Below are 17500 nucleotides of genomic sequence, written 5' to 3' on the forward strand. Positions count from 1 at the left end.
TAGTTAGTAAAGAATAGTATAGATTAGTAGTAAAGAATAGTATAATAGTTAGTAAAGAATAGTATAATAGTAGTAAAGAATAGTATAATAGTAGTAAAGAATAGTATAATAGTAGTAAAGAATAGTATATTAGTAGTAAAGAATAGTATAATAGTAGTAAAGAATAGTATAATAGTAGTAAAGAATAGTATAATAGTAGTAAAGAATAGTATAATAGTAGTAAAGAATAGTATAATAGTAGTAAAGAATAGTATAATTAGTAAAGAATAGTATAATAGTAGTAAAGAATAGTATAATAGTAGTAAAGAATAGTATAATAGTAGTAAAGAATAGTATAATAGTAGTAAAGAATAGTATAATAGTAGTAAAGAATAGTATAATAGTAGTAAAGAATAGTATAATAGTAGTAAAGAATAGTATATAGTAGTAAAGAATAGTATAATAGTAGTAAAGAATAGTATAATAGTAGTAAAGAATAGTATAATAGTAGTAAAGAATAGTATAATAGTAGTAAAGAATAGTATAATAGTAGTTAAAGAATAGTATAATAGTAGTAAAGAATAGTATATAGTATATAGTAGTAAAGAATAGTATAATAGTAGTAAAGAATAGTATAATAGTAGTAAAGAATAGTATAATAGTAGTTAAAGAATAGTATAATAGTAGTAAAGAATAGTATAATAGTAGTAAAGAATAGTATAATAGTAGTAAAGAATAGTATAATAGTAGTAAAGAATAGTATAATAGTAGTAAAGAATAGTATAATAGTAGTAAAGAATAGTAGAAAATAGTATATAGTAGTAAGAATAGTATAATAGTAGTAAAGAATAGTATATAGTAGTAAAGAATAGTATAATAGATAGTAGAAAGAATAGTAAAGAATAGTATAATAGTAGTAAAGAATAGTATAATAGTATTAAAGAATAGTATAAGAATAGTAAAGAATAGTATAATAGTAGTAAAGAAGTATATATTAGTAAATAATAGTATAATAGTAAAGAATAGTATAATATTAGTAAATAATAGTATAATAGTATTAAAGAATAGTATATAGTAGTAAATAATAGTATAATATAGTAATAGAAAATATTATATTAGTAAAGAATAGTATAATAGTAGTAAATAATAGTATATATTAGTAAAGAATAGTATAATTATAAATAATAGTAAATAGTATTAAAGAATAGTATAATAGTAGTAAGAATTATAATATTAGTAAAGAATATAAAATAGTATTAAATAATATAATCTTATTAAAGAAATATATATAATAAGAATATATACTAGTAGTAAATAAAAGTATAATTATAAATATATAGTAAATCAATATTAAAAATCTATAAACTATAAGAAAATAAGATATACTATATACTAATAGAATATAATACAGATATATCTTATAAAATAACTAATAATATAATAAAAGTAATATAATAATACTATTAAAGCATAGTATACTAGAATAAAATAATATTAGACAAGAAATATAATACTAGTAAATAATAGTATAATACTATTAAGAATATAAGATACTTCTAAAGAACTCTACTAATACTACTACACTAATACAATACACGTACTAATCTCTACTCTACTATCTATAACAGACTACTAACCACTACTACACTACTAACCTAAACTACACTCACTACTACCCTCCACTATACACTACTAACATCCACTATACACTACTTACCTCACTACACTAATACTAATCTACATAATCTACTAAACACTCAATACACTCACTACTACACTACTACTAAATACACTACTCAATACTAATAACAGAATACACAATACTATTACAAATAATACTATACATACACTACTAAAACACTACTAATCGAATATAAATATAATAAGATAGTAATACTATAACTTCTACAAAACTATCTACACTACTACTACATCACTACTACACTACTCACTACTCCAAGTAGCATTTAATGAATTCAATTATAAAATCATACCAAACCAATGTATATGTTGGGTACTTAAACTACTCTAAACGTCCTCAATCTCTTCATGGACAGGAGGTTAAGCCCATACAAGTGCCATGCAAAGACATTGGGTTTCCAAGAATTCAGTTGGCCGAGACCTAACCAATATAAAAGCACATTGACAGTAAAGGATAAATTGATAACAATTTAGCTGCCGCAGCCAGAATCTGACAAAGGAGGACAATAAGCTTTTATATAGAAATTAAGGTATTGGTAAGGCCCCATAGAGAACCATTATAAAACAAGTAGGCCCCATAGAGAACCATTATAAAACAAATAGGCCCCATAGAGAACCATTATAAAACAAATAGGCCCCATAGAGAACCATTATAAAACAAATAGGCCCCATAGAGAACCATTATAAAACAAGTAGGCCCCATAGAGAACCATTATAAAACAAATAGGCCCCATAGAGAACCATTATAAAACAAGTAGGCCCCATAGAGAACCATTATAAAACAAGTAGGCCCCATAGAGAACCATTATAAAACAAGTAGGCCCCATAGAGAACCATTATAAAACAAATAGGCCCCATAGAGAACCATTATAAAACAAATAGGCCCCATAGAGAACCATTATAAAACAAGTAGGCCCCATAGAGAACCATTATAAAACAAGTAGGCCCCATAGAGAACCATTATAAAACAAGTAGGCCCCATAGAGAACCATTATAAAACAAGTAGGCCCCATAGAGAACCATTATAAAACAAGTAGGCCCCATAGAGAACAGGATCCCATAAATATGTCTAGTATGGACCAGGCAGGGCAGGGCAACACCCCCATAAATATGTCTAGTATGGACCAGGCAGGGCAGGGCAACACCCCCATAAATATGTCTAGTATGGACCAGGCAGGGCAGGGCAACACCCCCATAAATATGTCTAGTATGGACCAGGCAGGGCAGGGCAACACCCCCATAAATATGTCTAGTATGGACCAGGCAGGGCAGGGCAACACCCACATAAATATGTCTAGTATGGACCAGGCAGGGCAAAGGCAACACCCACATAAACTGCTGCACAGCTATGGGGGAATGACAGTCTGAGAGGATGAAGTGGGTTTTCTTTCTCTCTCTCTCTCTCTCTCTCTCTCTCTCTCTCTCTCTCTCAATTCAATTCAATTCAATTCAAGGGCTTTATTGGCATGGGAAACGTGTGTTAACATTGCCAAAGCAAGTGAAGTAGATAGTAAACAAAAGTGAAATAAACAATAAATATTAACAGTAAACATTACACTCAGAAGTTTCAAAAGAATAAAGACATTTCAAATGTCATTATGTATATATACAGTGTTGTAACAATGTGCAAATAGTTAAAGTACAAATGGGAAAATAAATAAACATAAATATGGGTTGTATTTACAATGGTGTTTGTTCTTCACTGGTTGCCCTTTTCTTGTGGCAACAGGTCACAAATCTTGCAGCTGTGATGGCACACTGTGGTTTTTCACCTAGTAGATAAGGGAGTTTATCAAAATTGGGTTTGTTTTCGAATTCTTTGTGGATCGCTGTAATCTGAGGGAAATATGTGTCTCTAATATGGTCATACATTTGGCAGGAGGTTAGGAAGTGCAGCTCAGTTTCCACCTCATTTTGTGGGCAGTGTGCACATAGCCTGTCTTCTCTTGAGAGCCAGGTCTGCCTACGGCGGCCTTTCTCAATAGCAAGGCTATGCTCACTGAGTCTGTACATAGTCAAAGCTTTCCTTAAGTTTGGGTCAGTCACAGTGGTCAGGTATTCTGCCACTGTGTACTCTCTGTTTAGGGCCAAATAGCATTCTCGTTTGCTCTGTTTTTTTGTTTGTTCTTTCCAATGTGCCAAGTAATTCTCTTTTTGTTTTCTCATGATTTGGTTGGGTCTAATTGTGTTGTTGTTGTTGTTGTTGTTGTTGTTGTCCTGGGGCTGTGTGGGGTCTGTTTGTGAACAGAGGCCCAGGACAAGCTTACTTAGGGGACTCTTCTCCAAGTTCATCTCTCTGTAGGTGATGGCTTTGTTATGGAAGGTTTGGGAATCGCTTCCTTTTAAGTGGTTATAGAATTTAACGGCTCTTTTCTGGATTTTGATAATTAGCGGGTATTGGCCTAATTCTGCTCTGCATGCATTATTTGGTGTTTTACGTTGTACACGGAGGATGTTTTTGCAGAATTCTGCATGCAGAGTCTCAATTTGGTGTTTGTCCCATTTTGTGAATTCTTGGTTGGTGAGCGGACCACAGACCTCAGAACCATAAAGGGCAATGGGTTCTATAACTGATTCAAGTATTTTTAGCCAGATCCTAATTGGTATGTCAAATTGTATGTTCCTTTTGATGGCATAGAAAGCCCTTCTTGCCTTGTCTCTCAGATCGTTCACAGCTTTGTGGAAGTTACCTGTGGCGCTGATGTTTAGGCCGAGGTATGTATAGTTTTTTGTGTGCTCTAGGACAACGGTGTCTAGATGGAATTTGTATTTGTGGTCCTGGCAACTGGACCTTTTTTGGAACACCATTATTTTTGTCTTACTGAGATTTACTGTCAGGGCCCAGGTCAGACAGAATCTGTGCAGAAGATCTAGGTGCTGCTGTAGGCCCTCCTTGGTTGGTGACAGAAGCACCAGATCGTCAGCAAACAGAAGACATTTGACTTCAGATTCTAGTAGGGAGAGGCCGGGTGCTGCAGACTGTTCTAGTTCCCTCGCCAATTCGTTGATATATATGTTGAAGAGGGTGGGGCTTAAACTGCATCCCTGTCTCACCCCACGGCCCTGTGGAAAGAAATGTGTGTGTTTTCTGCCAATTTTAACCGCACACTTGTTGTTTGTGTACATGGATTTTATAATGTCGCATGTTTTTCCCCCAACCCCACTTTCCATCAATTTGTATAGCAGACCCTCATGCCAAATTGAGTCAAAAGCTTTTTTGAAATCAACAAAGCATGAGTAGACTTTGCCTTTGTTTTGGTTTGTTTGTTTGTCAATTAGGATGTGCAGGGTGAATACGTGGTCTGTCGTACGGTAATTTGGTAAAAAGCCAATTTGACATTTGCTCAGTACATTGTTTTCACTGAGGAAATGAACTAGTCTGCTGTTAATGATAATGCAGAGGATTTTCCCAAGGTTGCTGTTGACGCATATCCCACGGTAGTTATTGGGGTCAAATTTGTCTCCACTTTTGTGGATTGGGGTGATCAGTCCTTGGTTCCAAATATTGGGGAAGATGCCAGAGCTAAGGATGATGTTAAAGAGTTTAAGCATAGCTAATTGAAATTTGTGGTCTGTATATGTTATCATTTCATTGAGGATACCATCAACACCACAGGACTTTTTGGGTTGGAGGGTTTGTATTTTGTCCTGTAGTTCATTCAATGTAATTGGAGAATCCAGTGGGTTCTGGTAGTCTTTAATAGTTGATTCTAAGATTTGCATTTGATCATGTATATTTTTTTGCTGTTTGTTCTCTGTTATAGGGCCAAAAAGATTGGAGAAGTGGTTTACCCATTCATCTCCGTTTTGGATAGATAGCTCTTCGTGTTGTTGTTTGTTTAGTGTTTTCCAATTTTCCCAGAAGTGGTTAGAGTCTATGGATTCTTCAATTACATTGAGCTGATTTCTGACATGCTGTTCCTTCTTTTTCCGTAGTGTATTTCTGTATTGTTTTAGTGATTCACCATAGTGAAGGCGTAGGCTCAGGTTTTCTGTGTCTCTATGTTTTTGGTTGGATAGGTTTCTCAATTTCTTTCTTTGGTTTTTGCATTCTTCATCAAACCATTTATCACTGTTATTACTTTTCTTTGGTTTTCTGTAAGAGATTTTTAGATTTGATAGGGAAGCTGAGAGGTCAAATATACTGTTTAGGTTTTCTACTGCCAAGTTTACACCTTCACTATTACAGTGGAACGTTTTGTCCAGGAAGTTGTCTAGAATGGATTGAATTTGTTGTTTCCTAATTGTTTTTTGGTAGGTTTCAACACTACTTTCCTTCCATCTATAGCATTTCTTAATATTATTCAGTTCCTTTGGCTTTGATGCCTCATGATTGAGTATTGCTCTGTTCAAGTAGACTGTGATTTTGCTGTGGTCTGATAGGGGTGTCAGTGGGCTGACTGTGAACGCTCTGAGAGACTCTGGGTTGAGGTCAGTGATAAAGTAGTCTACAGTACTACTGCCAAGAGATGAGCTATAGGTGTACCTACCATAGGAGTCCCCTCGAAGCCTACCATTGACTATGTACATACCCAGTGTGCGACAGAGCTGCAGGAGTCGTGACCCGTTCTTGTTGGTTATGTTGTCGTAGTTGTGCCTAGGGGGGCATATGGGGGAGGGAATGCTGTCACCTCCAGGTAGGTGTTTGTCCCCCTGTGTGCTGAGGGTGTCAGGTTCTTGTCCAGTTCTGGCATTTAGGTCGCCACAGACTAGTACATGTCCCTGGGTCTGGAAATGATTGATTTCCCCCTCCAGGATGGAGAAACTGTCTTCATTAAAGTATGGGGATTCTAGTGGGGGGATATAGGTAGCACACAGGAGGACATTTTTCTCTGTTGAGATCATTTCCTTTTGAATTTCTAACCAAATGTAAAATGTTCCTGTTTTGATTAATTTAATGGAGTGAGTTAGGTCTGCTCTATACCAAATTAGCATACCCCCTGAGTCCCTTCCCTGTTTCACACCTGGTAGTTTGGTGGATGGGACTACCAGCTCTCTGTAACCTAGAGGGCAACCAGTGGGTCCGTCTCCTCTATACCATGTTTCTTGTAGGATGACAATGTCTGTATTTCCGATTTCTTTGGTGAAGTCCAGATTCCTGCTCTTTAGGCCAAAGGCAGATGACCTCAGGCCTTGGATATTCCAGGATGAAATAGTGAAGGCTTTGTGTTCCATAAAGTGTCTAATGTTGTTGGTTGTGTGGTTTGGCCTCAGGCCAGTAATTGTGAGCAGAGCCTGCTGAGCATCTGGTACATGCCATTGGCTTGGGCTAGTGTAAGAGTGGGTGTTGGGCCTGTTTGCCTGCTCACGGCCTGGGCGTATGTGTGACTTTCATGTTGAGGCCCTCTTTGTGGGAGTGGGGGGCTTGGGGTGGGTAGGAGGGGCATAGGTCTGATCTGAGGGGGCCTAAATGGGGTGTGGGCATGGTTGACTTGGGGGGGAGTTAATTGGTTGGGGTGGGGGTGTAGATGTGGTTGATGGTGCTGTGGTCTGGATGTAGGTCCTCTCTGCGGGGGTCCTCTATGTGTAGGTCCTGGGGGGGGTCCCGCAGGTCTGGGAGAGTGTCTCGCTGGTCTGGATGGGGTGTCTGTTGATCTGTTGCTCCTGTGTGAGGTGTTGGGTCTGCGGTTGAGGGCGATATCCTTTAGGGTCCGGGCGAAGGTGGGCACTGCTGCCTTGTATAGGTGGACCTGGTCATAAAGGCTGTTAACGTCCAGGGTGGAGTGGTGGGCCAGGTAGACATTTGGTTTTGATGCACAGTCACGGGAAATACTTGCGTTTACCCGCTGTATGGTAGCAGGGTGGAAGTCTTTTCGTGGTAACAGGGTTGAGATAACCACTTGTGCGTTTGGGAAAGTAGAAGAAGCTTTTTCTATCACTCCCTTGAGTGATGTGGCCACCCTTTCCTGCTGTGTTCTCAGGTCGTTTGTGCCTGTGTGTATTATTATGTGGCTGGGTGATCCTAGTCGGTCCTCAGACAGAAGGTCTAGGGCGCGCTGGGTGTTTGGACACCAGAGTTTAGACACTGTGTGTTTTGGAAAAAGTTTATTTTCTTGTATGTATTTCCCGTTTGAGTCCATAAGGAGTACAATCTGTGGCTTGTGTATGTCCTCAGTGGGTGTGGGGGGGTCATCATGAGGGCTATCAGGGTGTCTGACTGGGGGGTTGCTCAGAGGGGTTGGGATCCCCTGGGCTTGGGGTTCTTCATTTGTTTGTCTGTGTGTGATGGCGAGGCTATGGTCAGGGTCTAGGGTGTACTGTTCTGCTGCGGTGTCGAGACTTTGGCCAGGATCTGAGGTGGGCTGTTCTGCTGGCTTCTCTGCGGGGGTGGCCAGCTCTCTAATGGGTTGTTCTATGTCACCCGTCATCGTTCTCACCTTCTCCTCCAGCACTCTGATCCTCTCCTCTAGTGCTCTGTTCTTCTCCTGCTCCTGCTCTTTCTCCTGTTGATGTTTTCTCACCACAGTCCAGAGTGCAGACATGTCTCTCTCTACCTGCAGCTCTCCAGGTCTAGTTAAGGGGGTGTTGTTGTGCGTGACTGTTGTCTGAGTCTGTGCTGACTGGAGTGTGTTCACCTGCTGTTCCAGCTCCACCTGCCTTACCTCCAGCTGGGTGAATTTGTCCTTCATTTCAATGAGGGAGTGGTACTCTGTGCTGGGAAGTTGACTTTCTGCTTGGGGTTGCTCTGTGGGGTTATTTAATGAAGAGGTCTGGTCTGACCCGCTCGGGGTAAGGGTATCTTTCTCAAGGGAGAGCTTCTCCTGCTGAGCTATTTCTTTGATTAGGTGAAAGTCCAGCTGGAACTGTTTGGTGTTGCCTTGAACCAAAATGGTTCCAGATTTATAGAGATTAATATTAGACGACTCAGAGTCCTCGTTGTCCAGTATCCTGAGTTTCCACCCGTCGCTAACACCCCCCCTCTTGACAGAGGGGTAGTGTGCTAGTATAGCACTGTGCCATGCCAAGGGATGGTCTGTGTGGAAGATAAGGTTGCTTATGTTCCCATTTTTATACAAATCAGCAAAAAGTGTCTCCTGCTTCCCCAAAAGAAGTTTCAATTTGTACTCTTTTCGTGTCTTGTCGTTTTTTATATTCAGAGGGTACTGTATTTTAATGACCTCTGAACAGTGGGGGGGTGCTTCTAAGGCCTCTCCATTTGGTTGGGGTAGACTGTACGACTCTCCTGCCATTGTTGGGCTCAGGGGCTTTGACACCTCTCACTTCACACGTCAGTGCTAATTGAAATTGTATCTCTTTGTAAAAGCAAGCTTAAGCGTGGTAGCCTTAGCATTCAGTCCTTATAAAATAAAATATAACATTGTAATGTATTTTTCTTCTTGGTTTTTGAAAGTGAAAAATAGCTTCATACTAAACATTACTCACTCTGTTCCAGGTTGGTTGGTGTTTCAGGTTTATGTTTGTTTTCCAGAGCATTTGCTGTATAGCTTGGGAACAGTAATCCTTGGTAGTAGAATGCCTTGCAGGTAATTCCAGGTAATTCCGTCCAAAATCAGGTTGTAGGTTTGGAGTTTTGGTTTGGAATTAAGGTTATGTTGTGGAGGGTAGCATCCTGTATATGTCCCTGCCAAAAAATCCTACTTTATCTAACTCTAAATCTATATTTTTTGTTAAAAATGCAGGAGCAATGTCTTTCTCTCTCTCTCTCTCTCTCTCTCTCTCTCTCTCTCTCTCTCTCTCTCTCTCTCTCTCTCTCTCTCTCTCTCTCTCTGTCTCTCATTTCAATTCAATTTTAGAGCTTTATTGGCGTGGGAAACAAAGCAAGTGAAATAGATAATAAACAAAAGTGAAATAAACAATCAAAAATGAACAGTAAACATTACACTCACAAGTTTCAAAGGAATAGAGACATTTCAAATGTCATATTATGTCTATATACAGTGTTGTAACGATGTGCAAATAGTTAAAGTACAAAAGGGAAAATAAATAAACATACGTTTATTATGTTTAAACATGAGTTCCATATAAATAAACATGAGTTCCATATGACAGAGGATGGATGAAGAGGAGGAGGAGAAAGCAGAGGAGAAGGAGAAAGCAGAGGAGAAGGAGAAAGCAGAGGAGAAGGAGCAAGCAGAGGAGAAGGAGGAAGCAGAGGAGAAGGAGAAAGCAGAGGAGAAGGAGGAAGCAGAGGAGAAGGAGGAAGCAGAGGAGAAGGAGGAAGCAGAGGAGAAGGAGAAAGCAGAGGAGAAGGAGGAAGCAGAGGAGAAGGAGGAAGCAGAGGAGAAGGAGGAAGCAGAGGAGAAGGAGAAAGCAGAGGAGGAGAAAGCAGAGGAGAAGGAGGAAGCAGAGGAGAAGGAGAAAGCAGAGGAGAATGAGAAAGCAGAGGAGAAGGAGGAAGCAGAGGAGAAGGAGGAAGCAGAGGAGAAGGAGGAAGCAGAGGAGAAGGAGGAAGCAGAGGAGAAGGAGGAAGCAGAGGAGAAGGAGAAGGCAGAGGAGAAGGAGGAAGCAGAGGAGAAGGAGAAAGCAGAGGAGAAGGAGGAAGCAGAGGATAAGGAGAAAGCAGAGGAGGAGAAAGCAGAGGAGAAGGAGGAAGCAGAGGAGAAGGAGGAAGCAGAGGAGAAGGAGGAAGCAGAGGAGAAGGAGAAAACAGAGGAGAAGGAGGAAGCAGAGGAGAAGGAGGAAGCAGAGGAGAAGGAGAAAGCAGAGGAGAAGGAGAAAGCAGAGGAGAAGGAGAAAGCAGAGGAGAAGGAGGAAGCAGAGGAGAAGGAGGAAGCAGAGGAGAAGGAGAAAGCAGAGGAGAAGGAGGAAGCAGAGGAGAAGGAGAAAGCAGAGGAGGAGAAAGCAGAGGAGAAGGAGGAAGCAGAGGAGAAGGAGGAAGCAGAGGAGAAGGAGGAAGCAGAGGAGAAGGAGGAAGCAGAAGAGAAGGAGAAAGCAGAGGAGAAGGAGAAAGCAGAGGAGAAGGAGAAAGCAGAGGAGAAGGAGGAAGCAGAGGAGAAGGAGGAAGCAGAGGAGAAGGAGGAAGCAGAGGAGAAGGAGGGTTGAGGCATTTAGCAACTGCTAACATGACTGGTTAATCTCTACCTTTGTTTAGCCCATGACTGTGGCTTTAGTCGTAATTGACCTCAAACTGGCCCGTTAAGTGTTGTCCCTCACTTAGAAGGTCTTATTAGAAACACACAGGAAGCCAAATGGGCTGACAAATGTGAGGATGACGGGGAGGATTTTGGGGGATTTGTTATGTAAGTGTAGTGGATGTAAGTTCAGCCAACCAGACTCACGTGACGAGTAGCCTTTCCTGGTACATGAAGACCTGCCTCAGCTCCCCGAGATAATGCCTAGGGTTCAGGGAAGTACACTCCATATAAGAATACTCGGAACACAACTCACCCAAGCACAATGTTGTTGACCCTGACCAGAGGTAGCACTAGGAGACACTAGGTTGTTTTATCTGAAACACAGTTGCAAATTAACTCCACACCAAGACGCTTTGCATTAAATGGAAATGTTAGAAAGTGCTACCAAGTCAGGATGTGAGCCTTCGCCACTGAGCTTCATTTAAAGCCGCGTTGTGCTGCACTGTGATCATATCTGTCTTCATCACCATAGTTTCATCCTAAATGGCACCCTATTCCCTCCATTGTGCACTACTTTTGACCAGAACTCTTATGGGCCCTGGTCAAGAGTAGTGCACTATGTAGGGAATAGGGTGCCATTTGGGACAAACATGTGGCAAGTTCCACCAGGCAGGAGAATAACTGGAATCGAATTAAGACATTATAATGCTCTGATGGTTCCATGGCAGCTTTTATGATGCTCCGAAATTATATTAAACACTGTTTTTCCGTTTGTATCTGACTGTTTCAATGTGTAGAAGAGTGATTAATGTGTGAAAGTGTAATAGCGTCCATGTTTACATAAGTTAGTTTGAATACACACAGCTTTTATGAGCGAAGCCTGAAGCGTGGCATCAATGTTCTAGGTTATATCACTAACCTTAACCCCATTGTAACGCTTCAACAGGCATGTGATCAGCACTTCAGGGCATGCAGTACCATACAGTACCTTTCAAATGCTGCTGGTTGAGAAGCGGCCATTCATTCACAGTCACAATAACATTTATAAAACACAGCACAATCAGAAGATGTTGACGTAATGTGAGCGTTTGAGATAAACAGGAAGATTACAATGTATTTGTGAAAAAATGTGTGTGTGCTTGCTAACTTGTGTGTGCACACTCATGTTTACAAGTGTGTCGGCATGTGTTTACAGTATGTGTGTGTCGGCATGTGTTTACAGTATGTGGACCATATCAAACCTGTGTCATAACCTGTGTCTATGAGGACCATGTCATAACCTGTGTCTATGTGTACCATGTCATAACCTGTGTCTATGAGGACCATGTCATAACCTGTGTCTATGTGTATCATGTCATGACCTGTGTCTATGTGTATCATGTCATAACCTGTGTCTATGTGTATCATGTCATAACCTGTGTCTATGTGTACCATGTCATAACCTGTGTCTATGTGTACCATGTCATAACCTGTGTCTATGTGTACCATGTCATAACCTGTGTCTATGTGTACCATGTCATAACCTGTGTCTATGTGGACCATGTCATAACCTGTGTCTATGTGTATCATGTCATAACCTGTGTCTGTGTACCATGTCATAACCTGTGTCTATGTGTATCATGTCATAACCTGTGTCTATGTGTACCATGTCATAACCTGTGTCTATGTGTACCATGTCATAACCTGTGTCTATGTGTACCATGTCATAACCTGTGTCTATGTGTACCATGTCATAACCTGTGTCTATGTGTATCATGTCATAACCTGTGTCTATGAGGACCATGTCATAACCTGTGTCTATGTGTATCATGTCATAACCTGTGTCTATGTGTACCATGTCATAACCTGTGTCTATGTGTACCATGTCATAACCTGTGTCTATGTGTACCATGTCATAACCTGTGTCTATGTGTACCATGTCATAACCTGTGTCTATGTGTATCATGTCATAACCTGTGTCTATGAGGACCATGTCATAACCTGTGTCTATGTGTATCATGTCATAACCTGTGTCTATGTGTACCATGTCATAACCTGTGTCTATGTGTATCATGTCATGACCTGTGTCTATGAGGACCATGTCATAACCTGTGTCTATGTGTACCATGTCATAACCTGTGTCTATGTGTACCATGTCATAACCTGTGTCTATGAGGACCATGTCATAACCTGTGTCTATGTGTACCATGTCATAACCTGTGTCTATGTGTATCATGTCATAACCTGTGTCTATGTGTACCATGTCATAACCTGTGTCTATGAGGACCATGTCATAACCTGTGTCTATGTGTGCCATGTCATAACCTGTGTCTATGTGTATCATGTCATAACCTGTGTCTATGTGTACCATGTCATAACCTGTGTCTATGTGTACCATGTCATAACCTGTGTCTATGTGTACCATGTCATAACCTGTGTCTATGTGTACCATGTCATAACCTGTGTCTATGTGTACCATGTCATAACCTGTGTCTATGTGTAACATGTCATAACCTGTGTCTATGTGTATCATGTCATAACCTGTGTCTATGTGTACCATGTCATAACCTGTGTCTATGAGGACCATGTCATAACCTGTGTCTATGTGTGCCATGTCATAACCTGTGTCTATGTGTATCATGTCATAACCTGTGTCTATGTGTACCATGTCATAACCTGTGTCTATGTGTACCATGTCATAACCTGTGTCTATGTGTATCATGTCATAACCTGTGTCTATGTGTACCATGTCATAACCTGTGTCTATGAGGACCATGTCATAACCTGTGTCTATGTGTGCCATGTCATAACCTGTGTCTATGTGTATCATGTCATAACCTGTGTCTATGTGTACCATGTCATAACCTGTGTCTATGTGTACCATGTCATAACCTGTGTCTATGTGTATCATGTCATAACCTGTGTCTATGTGTACCATGTCATAACCTGTGTCTATGTGTATCATGTCATAACCTGTGTCTATGTGTACAATGTCATTACCTGTGTCTATGAGGACCATGTCATAACCTGTGTCTATGAGGAGCATGTCATAACCTGTGTCTATGTGTACCATGTCATAACCTGTGTCTATGTGTACCATGTCATAACCTGTGTCTATGTGTACCATGTCATAACCTGTTTCTATGTGTATCATGTCATAACCTGTGTCTATGTGTACCATGTCATAACCTGTGTCTATGTGTACCATGTCATAACCTGTGTCTATGTGTACCATGTCATAACCTGTGTCTATGTGTATCATGTCATTACCTGTGTCTATGTGTACCATGTCATAACCTGTGTCTATGTGTATCATGTCATAACCTGTGTCTATGCGTATAGTAAGGCGTTACACCAAATGCCTCTCTTTTGCGTCTCTTTAAAAAAATCAGATTTTTTTATATGAATAAAGACTTGCTAAAGTGCCAAAATGATGCATTATGACATGTCTCTCTTTGTGCCTCCTGTGAGCGATTCCACCCAAGTGGGAGCGGAATATATTTTTGGGTATCTCAGATTGTTCTGCCAATTCTCACATAGAAACGTCATTGGGAGGGAGGATGTTTGAAATGCTTTTTACATTTGTATCCCAAACCATATTTTATTTTTTTATCATGATGAAAGTGCCCATTTTAGGCCCTTCCGCTGGTGTGGAATCGCCCTTCTAGGAAGATTTTAATCCACTCAGCCCCAAATTTCCTCCACATTTTCACCATCATTGTAAAGCCCTCATTATTTTGTTGCTTTCACAAAGTCAAATTCTGGAGGTTATTATTTAATGTGATTTTAGTGATTCATTTTAAGGTCAAATAAAATAGAATAAACTGTCCCTCATTTTAAGGTCAACCCTGTTACGTAAACTGAACTTCTCATTTTGATATGGTAAAACTATTCATTAGAAAAAAATATATATATATCTAAAGAAACATTGAACATCTAATAGTAAAATCATAGTTTAAACGCAGTTGAGCTGGTTCTACTCTTTTTGGCCATTTTCTGGTGTTTTGTGTTGGGAAACTGAGCGGGTCGAGCATAACACGTCAACCCTGTTACCCATAGACAGACAGGCTAGAACATTTTTACACGGATTCATGGCTGATTTAAAGATTACATCTTCAGGTCAACCCTGTTACTTTATTTGGCACTTAAAGATGCACCACGCAGAAATCGCTCCGCCATTTCCTGGTTGCAAAAATTCTAATAGTTTGCCTAATTTCAGTTTATGTGACAAAACAAGCAAGTGTAGTGTAGAGAGTACTTGTACCATCTAAGCCACTGTGAAATATATTTTCCATAACCAGAAATATTGTATTTTCAGCGGTTTGAAGCTGGTTGCACAAAACCTAAAGTAAAAGACACAGAAACGAATACAAGGGTTTAGCCAGCTTGGAATTAAGAACATTTCCAAGAACTTTATTTTCAAGAATCGAATTTCTTCTTAACTTCTTGCTTAAGGTGAAACATAAGAAACTGCGCAAGAAAATTTCCAAGAACCTTTTTTGCGGAATAGCAACTTTGCTTAACTTTCTTCATAAGTCTGTAGTTAAGGAATAAATGGCAGTTAAGAAGACATGTCTTCTTAAAAAGGTTTTGTGAATCTGGGCCCTGCACTTTAACTCCAGACACAGGCAGCCCCAACCTCGGAGGAGGGGTATGAGAGGGAGGGGTATGAGAGGGAGGGGTATGGGAGGGTATGAGAGGGAGGGGTATGAGAGGGAGGGGTATGAGAGGGAGGGGTATGAGAGGGAGGGGTATGAGAGGGAGGGGTATGAGAGGGAGGGGTATGGGAGGGTATGGGAGGGAGGGGTATGAGAGGGAGGGGTATGAGGGGGAGGGTTATGAGGGGGAGGGGTATGAGAAGGAGGGGTATGAGAGGGAGGGGTATGAGAGGGAGGGGTATGAGAGGGAGGGGTATGAGAGGGAGGGGTATGGGAGGGAGGGGTATGGGAGGGAGGGGTATGAGAGGGAGGGGTATGAGAGGTTGGGGTATGAGAGGGAGGGGTATGAGAGGGAGGGGTATGAGAGGGAGGGGTATGAGAGGGAGGGGTATGAGAGGGAGGGGTATGAGAGTGAGGGTATAAGAGGGAGGGGTATGGGAGGGAGGGGTATGAGAGGGAGGGGTATGAGAGGGAGGGGTATGAGAGGGAGGGGTATGAGAGGGAGGGGTATGAGAGGGAGGGGTATGAGAGGGAGGGTATGAGAGGGAGGGGTATGGGAGGGAGGGGTATGAGAGGGAGGGGTATGAGAGGGAGGGTATGAGAGGGAGGGGTATGGGAGGGAGGGGTATGAGAGGGAGGGGTATGAGGGGGGTATGAGAGGGAGGGGTATGAGAGGTTGGGGTATGAGAGGGAGGGGTATGAGAGGGAGGGGTATGAGAGGGAGGGTATGAGAGGGAGGGGTATGAGAGGGAGGGGTATGAGGGGGGTATGAGAGGGAGGGGTATGAGAGGTTGGGGTATGAGAGGGAGGGGTATGAGAGGGAGGGTTATGGGAGGGAGGGGTATGAGAGGGAGGGGTATGGGAGGGAGGGGTATGGGAGGGAGGGGTATGGGAGGGAGGGGTATGAGAGGGAGGGGTATGGGAGGGAGGGGTATGGGAGGGAGGGGTATGAGAGGGAGGGGTATGAGAGGGAGGGGTATGGGATGGAGGGGTATGAGAGGGAGGGGTATGAGAGGGAGGGGTATGAGAGGGAGGGGTATGGGAGGGAGGGGTATGAGAGGGAGGGGTATGAGAGGGAGGGGTATGAGAGGGAGGGGAATGAGAGGGAGGGGTATGAGAGGGAGGGGTATGGGAGGGTATGAGAGGGAGGGGTATTATTATGAGAGGGAGGGTATGAGAGGGAGGGGTATGAGAGGGAGGGGTATGAGAGCGAGGGGTATGGGAGGGAGGGGTATGAGAGGGAGGGGTATGAGAGGGAGGGGTATGAGAGGGAGGGGTATGGGAGGGAGGGGTATGAGAGGGAGGGGTATGGGAGGGAGGGGTATGAGAGGGAGGGGTATGAGAGGTTGGGGTATGAGAGGGAGGGGTATGAGAGGGAGGGTTATGGGAGGGAGGGGTATGAGAGGGAGGGGTATGAGGGGGAGGGGTATGAGGGGGGTATGAGAGGGAGGGGTATGAGAGGGAGGGGTATAAGAGGGAGGGGTATGAGAGGGAGGGGTATGAGAGGGAGGGGTATGAGAGGGAGGGGTATGAGAGGGAGGGGTATGAGAGGGAGGGGTATAAGAGGGAGGGGTATGAGAGGGAGGGTTATGAGAGGTTGGGGTATGAGAGGGAGGGGTATGAGAGGGAGGGTTATGAGAGGGAGGGGTATAAGAGGGAGGGGTATTAGAGGGAGGGTTATGAGAGGTTGGGGTATGAGAGGGAGGGGTATGAGAGGGAGGGTTATGAGAGGGAGGGGTATGGGAGGGAGGGGTATGAGAGGGAGGGGTATGAGAGGGAGGGGTATGAGAGGGAGGGGTATGAGGGGGAGGGGTATGAGAGGGAGGGGTATGAGAGGGAGGGTTATGAGAGGTTGGGGTATGAGAGGGAGGGGTATGAGAGGGAGGGTTATGAGAGGGAGGGGTATGAGATGGGAGTATGAGAGGGAGGGTTATGGGAGGGAGGGGTATGAGAGGGAGGGGTATGGGAGGGAGGGGTATGGGAGGGAAGGGTATGAGAGGGAGGGGTATGAGAGGGAGGGGTATGAGAGGGAGGGTTATGAGAGGGAGGGGTATGGGAGGGAGGGGTATGAGAGGGAGGGGTATGGGAGGGGGGGTATGAGAGGGAGGGGTATGAGAGTGAGGGGTATGAGAGGGAGGGGTATGAGAG

The 17500-nt window shown here is 42.4% G+C and overlaps 1 protein-coding gene across 1 annotated transcript in view; it reads right to left on the minus strand.

The window, feature by feature from the left end:
- LOC311138298 (glutamate receptor-interacting protein 2-like) overlaps positions 1 to 12284 on the minus strand; it is a gene marked incomplete at both ends in the record, with an annotated part of 64575 nt that extends 52291 nt beyond the window's left edge. Inside the window, one exon of the mRNA XM_084172977.1 lies at positions 11947 to 12284. Within this exon, the coding sequence (XP_084029103.1) occupies positions 11947 to 12284 (338 nt within the window). The remainder of the gene's footprint in view (positions 1 to 11946) is intronic.
- Between the last annotated feature and the right edge of the window lie 5216 nt (positions 12285 to 17500).

The sequence above is a fragment of the Coregonus lavaretus genome, assembly GCF_964263955.1.
Source record: "Coregonus lavaretus genome assembly, chromosome: 12".
In the NCBI taxonomy this organism is placed as follows: domain Eukaryota; kingdom Metazoa; phylum Chordata; class Actinopteri; order Salmoniformes; family Salmonidae; genus Coregonus; species Coregonus lavaretus.